Source organism: Helicoverpa armigera, chromosome 29 (genome assembly GCF_030705265.1).
Source record: "Helicoverpa armigera isolate CAAS_96S chromosome 29, ASM3070526v1, whole genome shotgun sequence".
In the NCBI taxonomy this organism is placed as follows: Eukaryota; Metazoa; Arthropoda; class Insecta; order Lepidoptera; family Noctuidae; genus Helicoverpa; species Helicoverpa armigera.
In genome coordinates this window covers 229799-245189 of record NC_087148.1, presented here as the reverse complement: position 1 = coordinate 245189, position 15391 = coordinate 229799, and the positions used below count along the sequence as shown (strand labels likewise).

The 15391-nt window shown below is 42.3% G+C and overlaps 1 protein-coding gene across 1 annotated transcript in view; it reads right to left on the bottom strand.

Annotated features, from left to right (window-relative positions):
* The window catches only part of Trna:q:34e (Son of sevenless), a 51983-nt gene that overhangs the window by 5762 nt on the left and 30830 nt on the right, over positions 1-15391 (bottom strand). The window contains exons 21-32 of the mRNA XM_064042513.1: positions 13888-13983; positions 12306-12488; positions 11576-11738; positions 8562-8683; positions 7544-7660; positions 6930-7023; positions 6437-6514; positions 5451-5580; positions 3081-3140; positions 2358-2475; positions 1248-1332; positions 655-736 (exon numbers count right to left, since the gene is read on the bottom strand). Of these exons, the coding sequence (XP_063898583.1) occupies positions 655-736; positions 1248-1332; positions 2358-2475; positions 3081-3140; positions 5451-5580; positions 6437-6514; positions 6930-7023; positions 7544-7660; positions 8562-8683; positions 11576-11738; positions 12306-12488; positions 13888-13983 (1328 nt within the window). The remainder of the gene's footprint in view (positions 1-654; positions 737-1247; positions 1333-2357; positions 2476-3080; positions 3141-5450; positions 5581-6436; positions 6515-6929; positions 7024-7543; positions 7661-8561; positions 8684-11575; positions 11739-12305; positions 12489-13887; positions 13984-15391) is intronic.

Genomic DNA, 15391 nt, shown 5'->3' with positions numbered 1-15391 from the left:
GAGCAATGTGGCGGCATATCTGTACTACAGTATTTTTGGAAGGTCACACCAATTGGAAATCGGTTTGTATGTGATAATGATTTTGGTGGAAAAATTGTTCGATCAATTATTTTTATTGTGATCGGCAGATATTTGTCTAGAATTTTCCCAAGCTACATATGTTGGGGTCGGCCGCCAGTCTCGTAACTTGTTAAGACTGGTTTTCAGACTTACTGGCTTCGGACTATCCCCTAACGGCTGCTGAAGATTTTCAAATGACAGCCGAGAACTATAGTTAACGTGCCTTCCGAAACACGGAAGAAGTCGTTATTGAACGAAAGAATTGTTGAACCTTATAATCGATCGATCCTTCCGGCTTTGACTTAGCCAGGGGATCTTACAATAAGAGCTATTTACGCTTATGGATATTGGTATTGCATTGCTATTGTTATAGATACATAGTATAAAACAAAGTCGCTTTTTCTGTCCCGTTGTCTTGTTGTTTGATCTTCAAAACTGCGCTACCGATTTTTATGCGGTTTTTTATACAGATAGAGTGATTAAAGAGGAAGGTTTATATGTACTGTAATAACATCATTAAATAGTGGGGAAATACTGTGGGTTATCCCGTGCGAAGCCGGAGTGGGTCGAGGATATGATGTAAATGAGTGTTACCTGAACAGGTCGTGATGCTTGGGGCTGGGCAGCGGACGGTCGGGCGGCTCCGGCGGCACTTCGCTCGTAGACGATGACGCACCTGTACAGATATCACTATGTTAATAAATATATCTTACTATGTCAATCCTGCTGAAACCTAACCTGCTACGACTAGGCTGCCAATAAGTTCATCGACCCTAATAATTTATTAAAATCTCAATACACCTGACATTTATTATGATATTAAAATTAAATAGGAAAAGCTTGCATAAATAACAGACAACTTTAAATTGCAATAGAAAGGTAGTTAGTACAAAAATATTAGAAAAATAATTTAAAGGCGATGAGAGGTTGGGAAGTCGGAAAGAGTGGAGGGGAGTTATCACGGTTTCCAGCAAAACCAAAAGTAAAAAAGTTGAATGTCAAATTTGTAAGTAATTCAAGTTCAGATTTACAAGAAGTCGTAATAAACCATGTTTCACCCTTCAAACTCCTCTTCTCCAATCATCATTATCTATCCTACCCTTTTCCCAAGTCTCCCAGTTCTTATATTTTTTAAAGTATTTTGTTCCCTTTGTATACATGTTCCTAAGCCTTGTAATATAACTCACCAAAGTGGTCAGGTGAGGCGGGTCGTCGCGGCGGTGCTGGAGGACGCTCCGGCTCGCCGCGCGGCAGGAGGGGAGGTACTAGTTCCTGTATCATATACAATACATTATTATTTAAACCTAGATAAATTAGAGATGAACAAGTAGGTAGTTACATAGGGACAGTACGGACATAATATAATACGCACATACCTGTACAAAGTGTTAAAAAAGTATTTAAAAAATACAGCAAATAATCTTAGCTCTAAACATTGCAAACCCGCGCATATATAATATCATTCAAATGAGATTAACGTAACAGAGGAGTAACACATATTTTAACAGTTTTGTACCTACAAAATTTGCAACACTTAGGTATATTTTGAAAATAGTGTCTACGGAGTTTCTTGTCAGTTTTTCTCCATGAGACCCACTTTGAAACCGTGTAACTAGCTTGACATTTTGAAAGAGCTCTTGTAAGTCCACTTGATACATATATTTTTGAGTGTCACTATACATAGTGTGAGCATATTGCACATCTTTATACACGTGCAGCCTGTGGGCGAGCTACACGCAGGCGAGTTACAATGCCCTCCGCGTCCAGTACAACAACGCATTCAGAGCGGTGTTGGGGCTGCCCCGCTACTGCAGTGCCTCGGGCATGTTTGCGGAAGCGCGCACCGACTGTTCTCACAGCGCCATGCGCAAGCGGTGCGCGTCCGCGGTGCGCAGGGTGCGGGCAAGCTCCAATACTGTCCTGGCAATGATTGCAGGACGATTGGACTGTCCTTATATTAGAAAGTGTTGCAGTAGGCATTTAGTTGTAGCGTGTTAGCGACTTTGTCTTATTATGTTAATTTATTTATTACTTTATTATTTTTCAAAATTTAATTTAATTTGACATTGTATTTATTATTCAATTACTTGTATTTATCATATTTTGTTTCTGTGTTTCGTATTTCGTGCTTTGTAATTTTATATGGGGGAACCTAAAATAAATGGATTTGAATTTGAATATACCTATTCCTGTCTCCTGGGCGTGAGTCTCAGGTCCTAAGCCTAAGGTCAGGAGGCTAGAACAGTCGAAAGAACTCTTGTTAACCTATTTGATATACATTTTGAGTGTGAGTATACCTGTTCCTGTCTCCTGGGCGTGAGCCTGGGGTCAAGGGTCCTGGAGTAGAACAGCTCGGCGTCCACGATGGCGTTGCGCGGAGACAGCGCCGGCTTGTTGGAGCATGTTGATGTTTGTCTGTAAGAGAATATAGAATACATTGTTGGGAATCAAGGAATAACAGAAAGTATAAAAGCGACCATCGCTTTGGTTAAATAGTACGCAGTCTCATAAGACTGCACTCTGAGAACTATCGACTTTTATTAATGCCGTGTATCGTCTCTATTGCAATGCCCTAGGACTAAAGTCAGCGGTCGTTACAAAGCGCATGCAAGACGCGATGCGCTAAGTACGTGAACGACACCATAACATCTCCCGAGGCTTTTCCCAACTATGTTGGGGTCGGCTTCCAGTCTAACCGGGTGCAGATGAGTACTAGAGTTTTACATGGAACGACTGCCTATCTGACCTCCTCAATTCAAGTTACCTAGGCAACCTCTTGGTGTGACTAGTTGGCAGACTTTCTAGCTTCTGACTACCTGTAACGACTACCAAAGATGTTCTATGATAGTTAGTATCTGCAGTGTAACGTTGTTTCTTTACTCACTAGGTTAGCATGATTTTTTTTACAATTACTTCTTCTTCGTTGACTACACGTCAGACAAAACGTCGAGGATCGCGCTCGCCTAATGTGCGCATGCATGAGATCATCAGATTTATGTGCAAGTGTATGTAATACTGACCGGTCGTGTCGCGGCGAGTGTCGGTCCCGCGGCGACGGCGGCTCGTCGCGAGTGCTGCTCCTAGAACACAAACATATAACAATTTCTTACAAACACATAATACTTGTTTTTTTTTTTAATATAGATTTTAAGATAAAAATTGTAGCTATTTCACATGTCCTATATAGAGAGGATATCCACCATACTGACCCTATCGGTCCTCAAAATGCATCTTTCATCATCGAATATGGAGTCTGACAGTAGTAGACTTTGATTGAATACTTATTTTAGGCCCCTCACTCATGTCGACTTTTAGTAGCGACTGCATCTTATCTAACGCTTGTTAGTCGCATTTACAACGCGCTACTGCATCGCTAAAAAGCGCGACCGCGTCGGACAACATCAGATGGCGCACCCACACGCCGGCGTTTGCCGCATCTCAGCCGGCGGCAGTTTGCTTGCGGCTTCGATACGGAGTGGTATTGTTGTTGCTTTACCGCCGGCAACCGCCGGTAAAGCCGGCGGCCTGCATTCAGCGGCAAGGCGGTCTGAAACCCGGCGGCATGTGTGGATGCGCCAAGAGAGAGAAGTAGAGGGGACAAGGAATTTATTTTTTACCTATTTTTATGACTTTGATGTTGAGGGAGTTTTTTGAATTTTGAATGTTGTAACTAGGGCATGCAATACCGGTTAACCGGTTTCGTTTTTACCGGTAAATCGCCCATTTTTGCGAGTTTTAAATTACCGGTAAAAATAATATGAAACCGGTAATTTACCGGTTTTTACGTTTTTCTGATAATATATAGCAATTGTTCATTTAACGTCAAATCTTTGTTATGTAGCCTGAATATAATGTAATGTTGCATACATTACGTATTGTAAGAGTGTTCAAGTTGCTGTTTTTTAGGAAAGTAAACTTGTGTGTCCTTAACTATCTCTAGGTTAGATACAAATCTTCTTTCTCATCTTAATTTATAAAATCTAAACAAATTGTATTCATTCGGTTATTCTGTTTTTCCTCATAGCTGTCAGCTCGTACTAGGTACAAATGTAGCTAATGCTTATTTTACCTACTCTATGACCTTACTGAGCAAGCAAGGGCTTTTACTTCACCACCATGCGGACAGCTCTGAGGACACGGTGGACCACACAGTCCAGGTGTGCACTGCCTGGGAAGGGTACCGCCGTGTTGTCGTCGAGGCAATAGGCAGCTGCGACCTTTCGCGTCCTTCCCTGGTTCAAGCCATGGTCCGGAGCTAGAGGGAATGGGAAGCCGTCACCTCCTTCTGCGAAGCAGTCATGCTCGAGAAGGAGACGGCGGAGCGACTGCGAGTAGCACCTCTCATCCCAGTCGCTGTAGTGGACCAGGAAGACACCACGGGCGCCAAGGGTTGAGAGACAACTTCCGGCCACCGTAGGCGTCGGTCTGTGGGCGGTGAGTTCGGGTGGCTCATCGTTCCACCGTCTGCATAGACAACAGACCCGTGTCAGCGGCGCGCGTTGTTCCGCGGGCTCCTCAGGGAGAAGTCAGCAAACCCAGTGGGGCCCAGCACGGGCCAAGGCCTGCCGGGGCCGCGAAATTGTTCGAAAGAGTTACCGCTACCCTGGTCCATAAAACGCCTACTAAAAACATGGGTTTTAGACAGAAAGAGTCTGTCATTTGATGATTTACCATAAAAAAGGGCTTTCCCTTCAATGAAAAATATATATTTTTACGGTAATTCTTAGCGTTTATCCCGTCTTGTGACGGGGTCGGCTTTCCGTATCTTCCTTCTTCCACTTCGCTCTATCCTCCTGAATAGACATCTTCCTCTTCGAGTTCGCAGATTTTCATGTCATTCATTACGACACTCAACCACCACGGTTTCGGCCTGCCTTTGCGCCTTTGACCGAGTATATTGAGATTGAGTATCACATTCACACTGCCGATGTCCTCAGGTGTCACTCCTTTTTACATGTCCGTACCATCGCAGCCGATTCTCTTGCATTTTGTCGGCGACATCGCGTACGGATGGTACTAACATGTTTTTTGTTACGGCCCACGTCACAAAAACCGTTTACCACCTTATACTTTGCATATTTATTTAGTTTTTGCTTTAAGACTACCCAATCTTATTGTTATAATATCACATTTAAAAAAAATTACAAAAATTACCGTTTTACCGGTTTACCGGTAAAAATATTTTTATTACCGAATTTTTACCGGTAATTTTCGTTTTACCGAAATTGCATGCCCTAGTTGTAACATGATGTCCATCGCGGCTGAATCTGGTCCCATGGGCAAAGGTACACAGCTAACGACAGATTCGCGTCCGTATCGCTACAAAAAGTCGCCGTGGGTGAGGGGCTTTAGACCTCGTTTTATTAATATTTTCGTAAAGTTTATCTCACTTGTGGTTAGTCTGCGGCTTGTTCTTGTCGAAGAGCGCGAGTCCCTTGTCGAAGAGGCTGAGCTGGCTGAGCTGCGACAGCGAGCTGCGCTCCAGCCGCGGGCTCGTCAGCTCCTGCTTGCTGCTCGACACTAAGCATAGATAGATACTCTTTATTATGTACACCAATTAAAATACAACAACAGAAAACTAACCTAAAGATTTTAAAGTAGATGACACAATGGGCGGTCTTATCGCTAAACGCAATCTCGATCGGTCACATACAGACAACCAACCATATTTACTCTTCATCTATACGAATATTATAAAGAAGAAAACTTTGTTTGTTTGATTGCAATGAATAGGCTCAAAAACGACTGGACCGTTTTAAAAATTCTTTCACCATTCGAAAGTTAGGTACATTATCCACGAGTAACATCCTACTAATATTATAAACGCGAAAGTTTGTATGTATGGATGTATGGATGTTTGTTACTCTTTCACGCAAAAACTACTGAATGGATTTTAATGAAACTTTACAATAATATAGCTTATACATCAGAATAACACATAGGCTACAATTTGTAAACATATTGTTCGAAATACTAAACCTGCGCAGACGAAGTCGCGGGCACCAGCTAGTAGGCTATATTTTATCCCGGTACGGGCAGTAGTTACCACGGGACGCGGGTAAAACCGCGGGAAAACGACTAGCACATGATAAACATGTACAGCTCGTAGACAAGCGCTTTTTAACCTTAAGGTTAAACAATTCTTGGCGTAGTCGGTCCGTGAATAAGGTGACCGTCTGGTCATGACCAGTTCTTTCGTGTTTCAAAAGACACGATGAACGGTTTCGGTTGTCATTTGAACATCTTTGACAGTTGTTACGGGTAGTCAGAAGGCATTAAATCTGACAACCAGTTTGCTCAGTTACCCAGGTTGCATTTATAATATCAGTAGGGAAGTAGGGATTGAAATGGTGAATGATGATAATGTAATACTTACTTAAGTCTAAAGGCAATGACTGTATGGAGCCGCCGTCCCACTGACTGATGCTCGTCGGAGATATCTGTGACGTCATACCTGAACAAAAATTACACAGTTTAATTTCGAGTAAAATTTGCTTAATGTCTTAGGTACTCGGTAAGTGGTAATATGTATGCATTTATGAATTTCTAGTTCGAGAACACATTTGAAAGTTAATCCAAAAAAACGCGTGTAGCGATTAAGAAGGCGCGAAATATTTCTGGTTTAAAGAACAAATACAGCGCTCTGCTCTCCGTGAGCGCGGCGTGAGTGATCTCGCACTGACGTGCGGCGCGGACACACACCACTCTCACTCTACACAACCTGAAAATTATGCCTAATTTCAATTTCATCGATTACACGCCGCAAAGGAGGGTAATTGTGTTTTTATTATTAAAACTACGCATAATTGAACTAAATGATAGTTAGCAATGTATAAGTAGGCAAGTAGGTATATAGTATAGGTACTAACTGGCAGTATCGTCGCAGTGCGAGTTGTTGTCGTGCGCGTGCGCTCGTCGCGACACCTTCACCTGCTTCAGCGACAGCTCCGGGTAGCGACGCGGCTAAGGAGAGAGATAAACAATATACATTACTATATTATATGGACACAATATTAAAAAAAGACGTCGGATGTGGTGATGTGTTTGCAAATGAAGTATATCACTGTTCAAGTGGTGACATCCCACCCTTGGGTTTATTCCAGTATTTCTTCTTAAAGTAATGAAATAGAAATATCATCTCACTTTTGATGAAAATTTGACGTGTTATGTTCTATCTATTTGCAAACTAAATATAATTTATCGTAGTTCAGCTAACAACACGACAAATACCCCCTCCCCAATGCAGACCACACATACTAGCATACAACGCAACATTACTCTTATACATTTTTCAACAATACAATCCATTGCGCCACGACGCAAAAATCTATTCAAAATGACACATTTTATAACTCTTTTTTTAATACTAACACACAACAAAATAAAAACATAAATATTACGTCCCTATAAAACTATAACCTGACAAAGTTTGTCACACTGAATAAAACTATTATGTATATAAAACAGTTGTGTATATACTGACAAACTTGGGCATCTGCTTGGCGAGGCGCGGCTCGATCTCGAGACTCTTCGCGTACAGGTAGTTCGTGATCTCGTTGTCGTCCTTGCCCGGGAACGGGTCCAAGGACTCCAGGAACGCCTGCAATATATACATATAGACATTATTTATAGGCTGTTACATTGTAAATAGAATTAAGATACACACGACTGGTAGCGGAATATACAACTATAAAAATATGACGGCGGGGGTTGTTCAGTATCGCTCATCGTGGGCTCTCGTGGGCAATCAATGTTAGCACAGAATTAAAAACGGTTTTACTCTCACAATCGTTATTTTATAGTCTGATTTAATTTAAAATTAGTGTAGCTAGGTTTACACAGTACAGGAACACGTGATAGTTTTTAGTGTCGTCCGCACCGGCCGATTGCCAAACAAGAAGTGACAGCCAAACTGCCTCGCCCCACCATGCAACCTTGTTCCGGTGCATTCCGACACTAACTCCATCCAGCGCAACTAGATGGCGCTGGCGTTCCGGAACTGTCGCTACCGATATTGCCGATAAATAATAGTCCGGTCAATTGAAACATCAATATAGTGTAACAATAATTCCCGGAAAGCAAAACATTGGTGGAAAGTTTGGGTTTACAAATAAAGTTCTAAAATTCCCCATAGATCCACTGTGTCTTTTAAAAATTATCCAGGGTCAAACGTGTTGTATGTTCAAAACGTCGTTTGCTTTTTTTTTTTCGAAAATGGTAAGTTTAATCAAAAAACAATCTAAGAAGACCAAGTTGTAAATCGTGAGATATCGAGATTCAAAGTGTCCCCTTGTAAAGAGTCAATTAACAATATTTTTATACCATCCTATATATTTTTGATTTACCATGAAATAAAAAAACACATTACATTTTTTAAAATATTTCTGCAACGCGTTTTATAAGATGAAAGTTCACCGTTAGTGAATTATGGTCCATTTTTTATTTGAAGTATAATATAAGTAAAGTAAGTATAAGTATATAATTATATAGTATATACATACCCTAGTCTTGGGCTCTAGCGTGAGGCAGTAGGGCTGGTTCTGGTACTGCTGTATCTCGCCCGTGATCTCCGCCACCTTGCGCCGCTTAGAGAAGTTGATCAGCTCCGAGTCCGGGAGGTAATCTGCAATATATACATTCATATTGTAACTAAATGTCTTAGAGATCTGTCAGATAGAGAACGGTGAGGCGGTCGAGCGTTCTGCGTTCGAGCTCTACTACTACTACTTCTACTGGACCGACGCGGTCAGAATGCCTCCTGTATGAGTACATCTATGTATGTAACGTAATATAACACAAAGAATGCAAAACTGACCGCTCCCTGTCTGATAGATTCTTTAGTAATCTTGATCTGCGGGATCGTTCGCGCGAGTTACCGCGGCGCTGGTACATGGCGGGCTTAAGAAGGAACATGGTGGGGTTTAGTCAGTAAGAGTCTGACACTCCCGACCCAACAAACAAGCTACTCTTATAAAATTGTATGTTTAAGGTCTAATTTCTTATAGTTGCTTTAAAATCGCTTTCATTATGTCAATGTTCCTTATTATGGCACAATATAAGAAGATTTGGCTAATATTACCTTTACTCTTATAATTTGGTTGGGTTAACCATAACAAGGCCAAATTACATGATTATAATAAGGATTGAAAATGTGTTATTCTCATAAGCGCAATTACAATGCTTTTAAGCCTTATAATATTCAAAACCTTATAAAAGCTTTTCATTTGGCTAACTGTTCTTATAATAGTAATGCATAAGCTAACTATGATACTTTTACACTCATAGGAGCATTTCATAAGATGTTTACCCAACAAACAATATTCTGCATTTTATATGGTCTTTACAAGAATGAAGGCAATCCATAATCACTTACATAGTCATTAAAAAGGTATTATTCTCTAGATGGTCATATTAAAATATTCTTACACCACTTCTACTGCTACGAGTATAATACTACAAAATGACAACCCGATACCAACAAATCACTTGAGGGTTCCGTCAATGATTTTATGGAAGATGACAATGAAGTACAGGAAATCAGTCAAGAAGAATATAACGGTAGTGGTAGTGAAGAAGACATAAATTTTCAACTAAATTTGAGTTGAATAAGATGGATATCGGTGGTGATGTCAAAAACTGGGCAGTAAAAAATAATATTTCACAATGGCTTTGAGTGATCTATTAAAAATACCTATTACAATCTATTTATTAAAATATCTTTTTATTTACACTTACCTAGTAATAATTACTTTCCATTGCTAGGTATTGAATTTTTTTATTACTACTGAGAAATGTGTAATAAAATTATGGATTACCTACAATATTGACATTCATCTTCAATAAAGATCATAAATCAAATACTCTTTACAATTTTGACAAAACAAGAAGGTGAATAGTAGCAAAACTTCTATTTTTTCACGACCAATCACAAAGTGTGAAGGTATGTTGGTCAAAGTCTGATATTTGCAATGAAAACATTTTCTTCGTACGATAAAATGAGTCAAATTCCATGGCCATCTCTTGTTTTGGACAGTGAGATCTTCTCCGTAAATACAACCATTGTGATAATACCTAAAATGTAATATAGCTAATATTAATACAGCTACGGAATGATGAAAGGAACCCTAACGGTAGATAAAATGGCGACAGCAGATGGAATAAATGTTGCCATTACAGAGCTTATAATCTTATAGATTTCTAATAGACGTTGTGAGAATGATATTACCCTTGTAAAAGCGTTATAAAAAATATGCCTTAATAATTATTCCCATTTTTACGTAAAAACTACTCCAATTCAAGGGCGCGTTAATATAATTACACTTTTTGTACCACATTTTATCATACGTTTGAATTCCCACACAGTTTTCTCAATAAACAAGCTCAATATACTCTCGGATTCAGGTACACTAAAAAAAATAAATGAAATTAATCATGGTTCTTGTTTTCTTTAAAATACTCGTTGACGCTGCCAAACTGTGAAAAATCACTCAACAAAACACTTGTTGCAGAATCTCAAACACTGATTTTAAGGCGAATAGCTTTAAAATAGAATTTGTCTTGCCGCTATAAGTTTTACTCCCTTGTTGCTCGCCATTATAAAACATGTATAAGGTTGGTTGGCTTTTTAAGAGCAAATCCTTTTGCTTTTATTAGTTTGACTCCCTTATCGCTTGCTATAATAAAGTACATATAAGAAAAAGAAGCTGACAATAAAGCAAATATAAGGGGGGTTTGAGGTTATTGTTCTTGTAATTTGTGCCCAAACGCACCCTTATTAGCGTTAATACGGCTTTTATAAGAAATTTATTTTTGGCATTTTTAGCCACTATGAGAGGATTTTTTGTTTGTTGGGGAGCATTGTACCCACAGCGAGAAGTTATTTGATGATCTCCGATCAAGAAATATAATAACTTAGTAGACTGAAGAGCTAGTCAAAGCCGCGAGGATGGATCTCTTCAGTCTACTAGAGATCGTAAGGTTAAGCAACGTTTGGGGTGGTCAGCCAGTGGATGGCTAACCATCTTGTAATAATGAACGTGTTTCGAAAGACACGATAAACAGTCATCCCGGCTGTTATTTGAACATCTTTGTCAGTTACTACCCTCAGAAGCAAGTAAGTCTGACAGCCAGTTTTTCCAAGGAGTTGCTCGGGTAACTGGGTTGTGGAGGTCAGATAGGTAGTCGCTCCTGGTCGGAAGTGGTCCGAGTGCAGCTCCTCCAACACTCGGATAGACACATTTCTGGGTGGTGACATGGCGTTTGGCTGCAGTATACTGAACTGCCTCATTTGTAGAAGTTGTTGATTGAAACACCCATGCATCGGAGAGCACGTTAATGTTGTCCCATCGCGCTATGAGAGTGAAGGGATAGTGAGTGCACCTGTGTCCAAGCAAATGTGCGTGCACTATAGTATGTCCTGCGCAGCTGGCTGGTCTTCAGAACAGCCGCCGTAGGACATCAACTGTTGCCAGCCAGTTGTCTGCTGGTCCCCTCGACCCTGGTGCTGCATACTGACCGAGGTTCCCCTCCTCGATGTGCAGGATGTTGGTGAGGTACATGCCGAAGAAGGGCACGCAGGGCGGGTTGATGCTGCGCAGTCGCTCCTGGTAGCGACGGAAGTGGTCCGAGTTCAGCTCGCGGAACTCTTCCAGAGCTCGGATCAGACGGATTGGGACCATCTGAGGATACAGGACGTTAAATATTAATAGATTGACTTTTTTTCTAGAACTTGCTAGTGTAAAATATTTTTAAAGTCTTTCATCAACAAGTTTCCTTCCGTAAGTATAGATAGGTTATTGGAAGCTAAAAAAATCGGCAGAACATTCAAGGATACTTGTCAAAAATAAGCTGAATGTCACATAGCCAAATCAGTACAAACGCTAGGAAGTTCAATGATGCTTGAGAAAATATTCCAGTTTGGAGTAGCTTGATGTGTTGTTGTCTGTTTGCGGGTTGCTGGACATCAAATATAGTGGCGATCCTTCGAGGAGGTAGCAGTCGACGTCAAGTGGACGTCTTTCAGCTGACACGATGATGTGTTAATATCTGTACATACGGTGTGTACATAGGACGTCCACCAACAAGGTGGACACACGACCTTATGTCGGTCGCCGTCGACGCTGGATGCAGGTCGCCTCCAACAGGTATCTGTGGAGATCTAAGGGGGAGGCCTATGTTCAGCAGTGGACGTCGTTCGGTTGATGTGCTGTTATCTGTACATGAGGTGTATGTGTAACTCCTGGTACCTGGAAGGTGGCCCGCAGGCGGTGCACGGAGGCCGAGCCGCAGGCCGCCACGACGGCGAGGACGCCGTTGAAGTTGTTGAGGTGTCGCAGCGCTACGCACACGTCCAGCAGGCGGCACACCACGCCCACGCGCTCTTCCAGGTTCTCACTCTCTACTATCCACTTCTCCATCCACCGGGTGAACTGAAGTACAATATATACAACATGTAAATGTATTGCAAACTTGAACATCTTTAACAGTGCAATGTGGGGAGTTATTGATGATGAAATGATAGAGACGTGTTGCTATGTCTAAGGCGTATATTATACTGCATTGATTAACCTAAGCTTAGGACTAAGTACATGTATATAGATAGATCGGGAGTAAGGTCTGCTACACACTACAACAGCACTGCAACTGTACTAAGACACCGTTAGGGTTTGTACACAAAACGGAAAGTAGGTGCGATGCGAACTCGCAACGCAAGAAACTACAACCTAAGTTGTTACGATGCGTTTCTCCCTTTCATGTAACCATTGCTTCGAAGGCCGGCAAACGCACAGAACGTGTCTTATACTAGTGTTAAGCTGTCACTATCGTTGAAATATCATCACAAAATATAATAAATACAAGTAATGGAATAATTAATACAATGATGATGAATTATGAGAAAAGAAAATACACAAGAAGTGTATAGTAACATCGCAGAATTGAGCACTAAAAATCAATATTCAAGTTCGAAAATTCAAAATGAATGACGTTTAACAAAAATGTTCTGTCTTTAAGATTTGCAAGAACTAGACACGTATTTTTGAGAATACCCGCCAACCGATATCAACGAAGATTTTGACTTTGTGATACGTAGGTAAACTCTGATCGATCTACAAACAGATTACAATATCTCAGCGCTCTTTCGCAACAATAATGTTTCACAACAGGTAAACAAGAGATAACTGTCCTTGACTTAAAAACATTAAATTAATTCAAGTGTATGAATATGTCGGCGTCAGGATCCGACATCGTTAAATAAAACAAAGGGGTTCTCACACAATCACTTGGTTTATTCCAATTAACACAATATTAGTCACTGCAATTAATTTTAAAGAAATAAATTATCACGTGGGAACTGTAAGTCCCGGCTGTCATTGAACATCCTTGGCAGTCGTTACGGGTAATCAGAAGCCAGTAAGTCTGATACCAGTCTAACCAAGGGGTATCGGGTTGCCCGGGTAACTGGGTTGAGGAGGTCAGATAGGCAGTCGCTTCTTGTAAAGCACTGGTACTCAGCTGAATCCGGTTAGACTGGAAGCCAACACCAACATGATTGGAAAAAGGCTCGGAGGATGATGATGAAATGATCACGTGGGAGGTGTGCACTCGGCAACGGTCGGTGAACGAATGACCCGAGTTGTACGCGCGCCGCTTTATATAAGGTCCACCGTTGACACATCGACGGTTGACACATCGACGGTGGCGCCGTCAAATATATTAATGCATAAAGAAAAATAGAATAGAATAGAATATTAATGTGACAATAGGTGTTTGTGTATTTGTGCGTGTGTGTAACGTGTGAACACATGGTTGTTATTATATAGTACTTACATTAGTGGTATGTTTAATTATCCTAAGTAGATTGGGGCTAGTCTTCTCCTTGTCTTTCTTGGTCCACACAGCGCCCACTAATTCTGAAGGTTTTACCTGTAAAACATTATTATAGAATTGTTATAAAGTCCGAAGAAAAATTGGCAAAAATGTACAGACAACCGATCACAATCTGTCCAATGTCTCCAATAGATTTTCAACCTTATTACAACAGTGGAAGGTTAATGTTCGATTGGTAATTTTTACAGATTCGGATAGGTTGATCTGCTGGCTTCTACATGGTGAACATGGGTAGGTAAACTTTTCCTATTATTATTATTTTAATGGTAACTTTTAGTACGTTTGATAATGGAATGGAGAACAAAATAGTCAAATATTAGCACAGTTCGGAATGAGGCAGACTTTGTTGTAGCTTTACTCTTGTGGGAGAATATCAAATGATATCCGTTATGTGTGCAGCGGACGGGAGTGTCAGACTGTTTCTGACTAAATCCATGATCTTTCTATGACCCTTTATGTACCAGCGCCGCGATCACTCAGACGAAGTAATGTGGATTTTGGAACCTATGGGTTTTGGGTCCTGTGGGAACACACTATACCTGTCTATAGAGATGGAACTCGAGCAGCGTGAGCTGGCGGGCGAGCTCGAGCGGGTGCAGTGCCAGCGGGTGCCAGGCGCAGCGCTCGGGGTCGGCGACGTGGCGACCTGTGGGAACACACTATACCTGTCTATAGAGATGGAACTCGAGCAGCGTGAGCTGGCGGGCGAGCTCGAGCGGGTGCAGTGCCAGCGGGTGCCAGGCGCAGCGCTCGGGGTCGGCGACGTGGCGACCTGTGGGAACACACTATACCTGTCTATAGAGATGGAACTCGAGCAGCGTGAGCTGGCGGGCGAGCTCGAGCGGGTGCAGTGCCAGCGGGTGCCAGGCGCAGCGCTCGGGGTCGGCGACGTGGCGACCTGTGGGAACACACTATACCTGTCTATAGAGATGGAACTCGAGCAGCGTGAGCTGGCGGGCGAGCTCGAGCGGGTGCAGTGCCAGCGGGTGCCAGGCGCAGCGCTCGGGGTCGGCGACGTGGCGACCTGTGGGAACACACTATACCTGTCTATAGAGATGGAACTCGAGCAGCGTGAGCTGGCGGGCGAGCTCGAGCGGGTGCAGTGCCAGCGGGTGCCAGGCGCAGCGCTCGGGGTCGGCGACGTGGCGACCTGTGGGAACACACTATACCTGTCTATAGAGATGGAACTCGAGCAGCGTGAGCTGGCGGGCGAGCTCGAGCGGGTGCAGTGCCAGCGGGTGCCAGGCGCAGCGCTCGGGGTCGGCGACGTGGCGACCTGTGGGAACACACTATACCTGTCTATAGAGATGGAACTCGAGCAGCGTGAGCTGGCGGGCGAGCTCGAGCGGGTGCAGTGCCAGCGGGTGCCAGGCGCAGCGCTCGGGGTCGGCGACGTGGCGACCTGTGGGAACACACTATACCTGTCTATAGAGATGGAACTCGA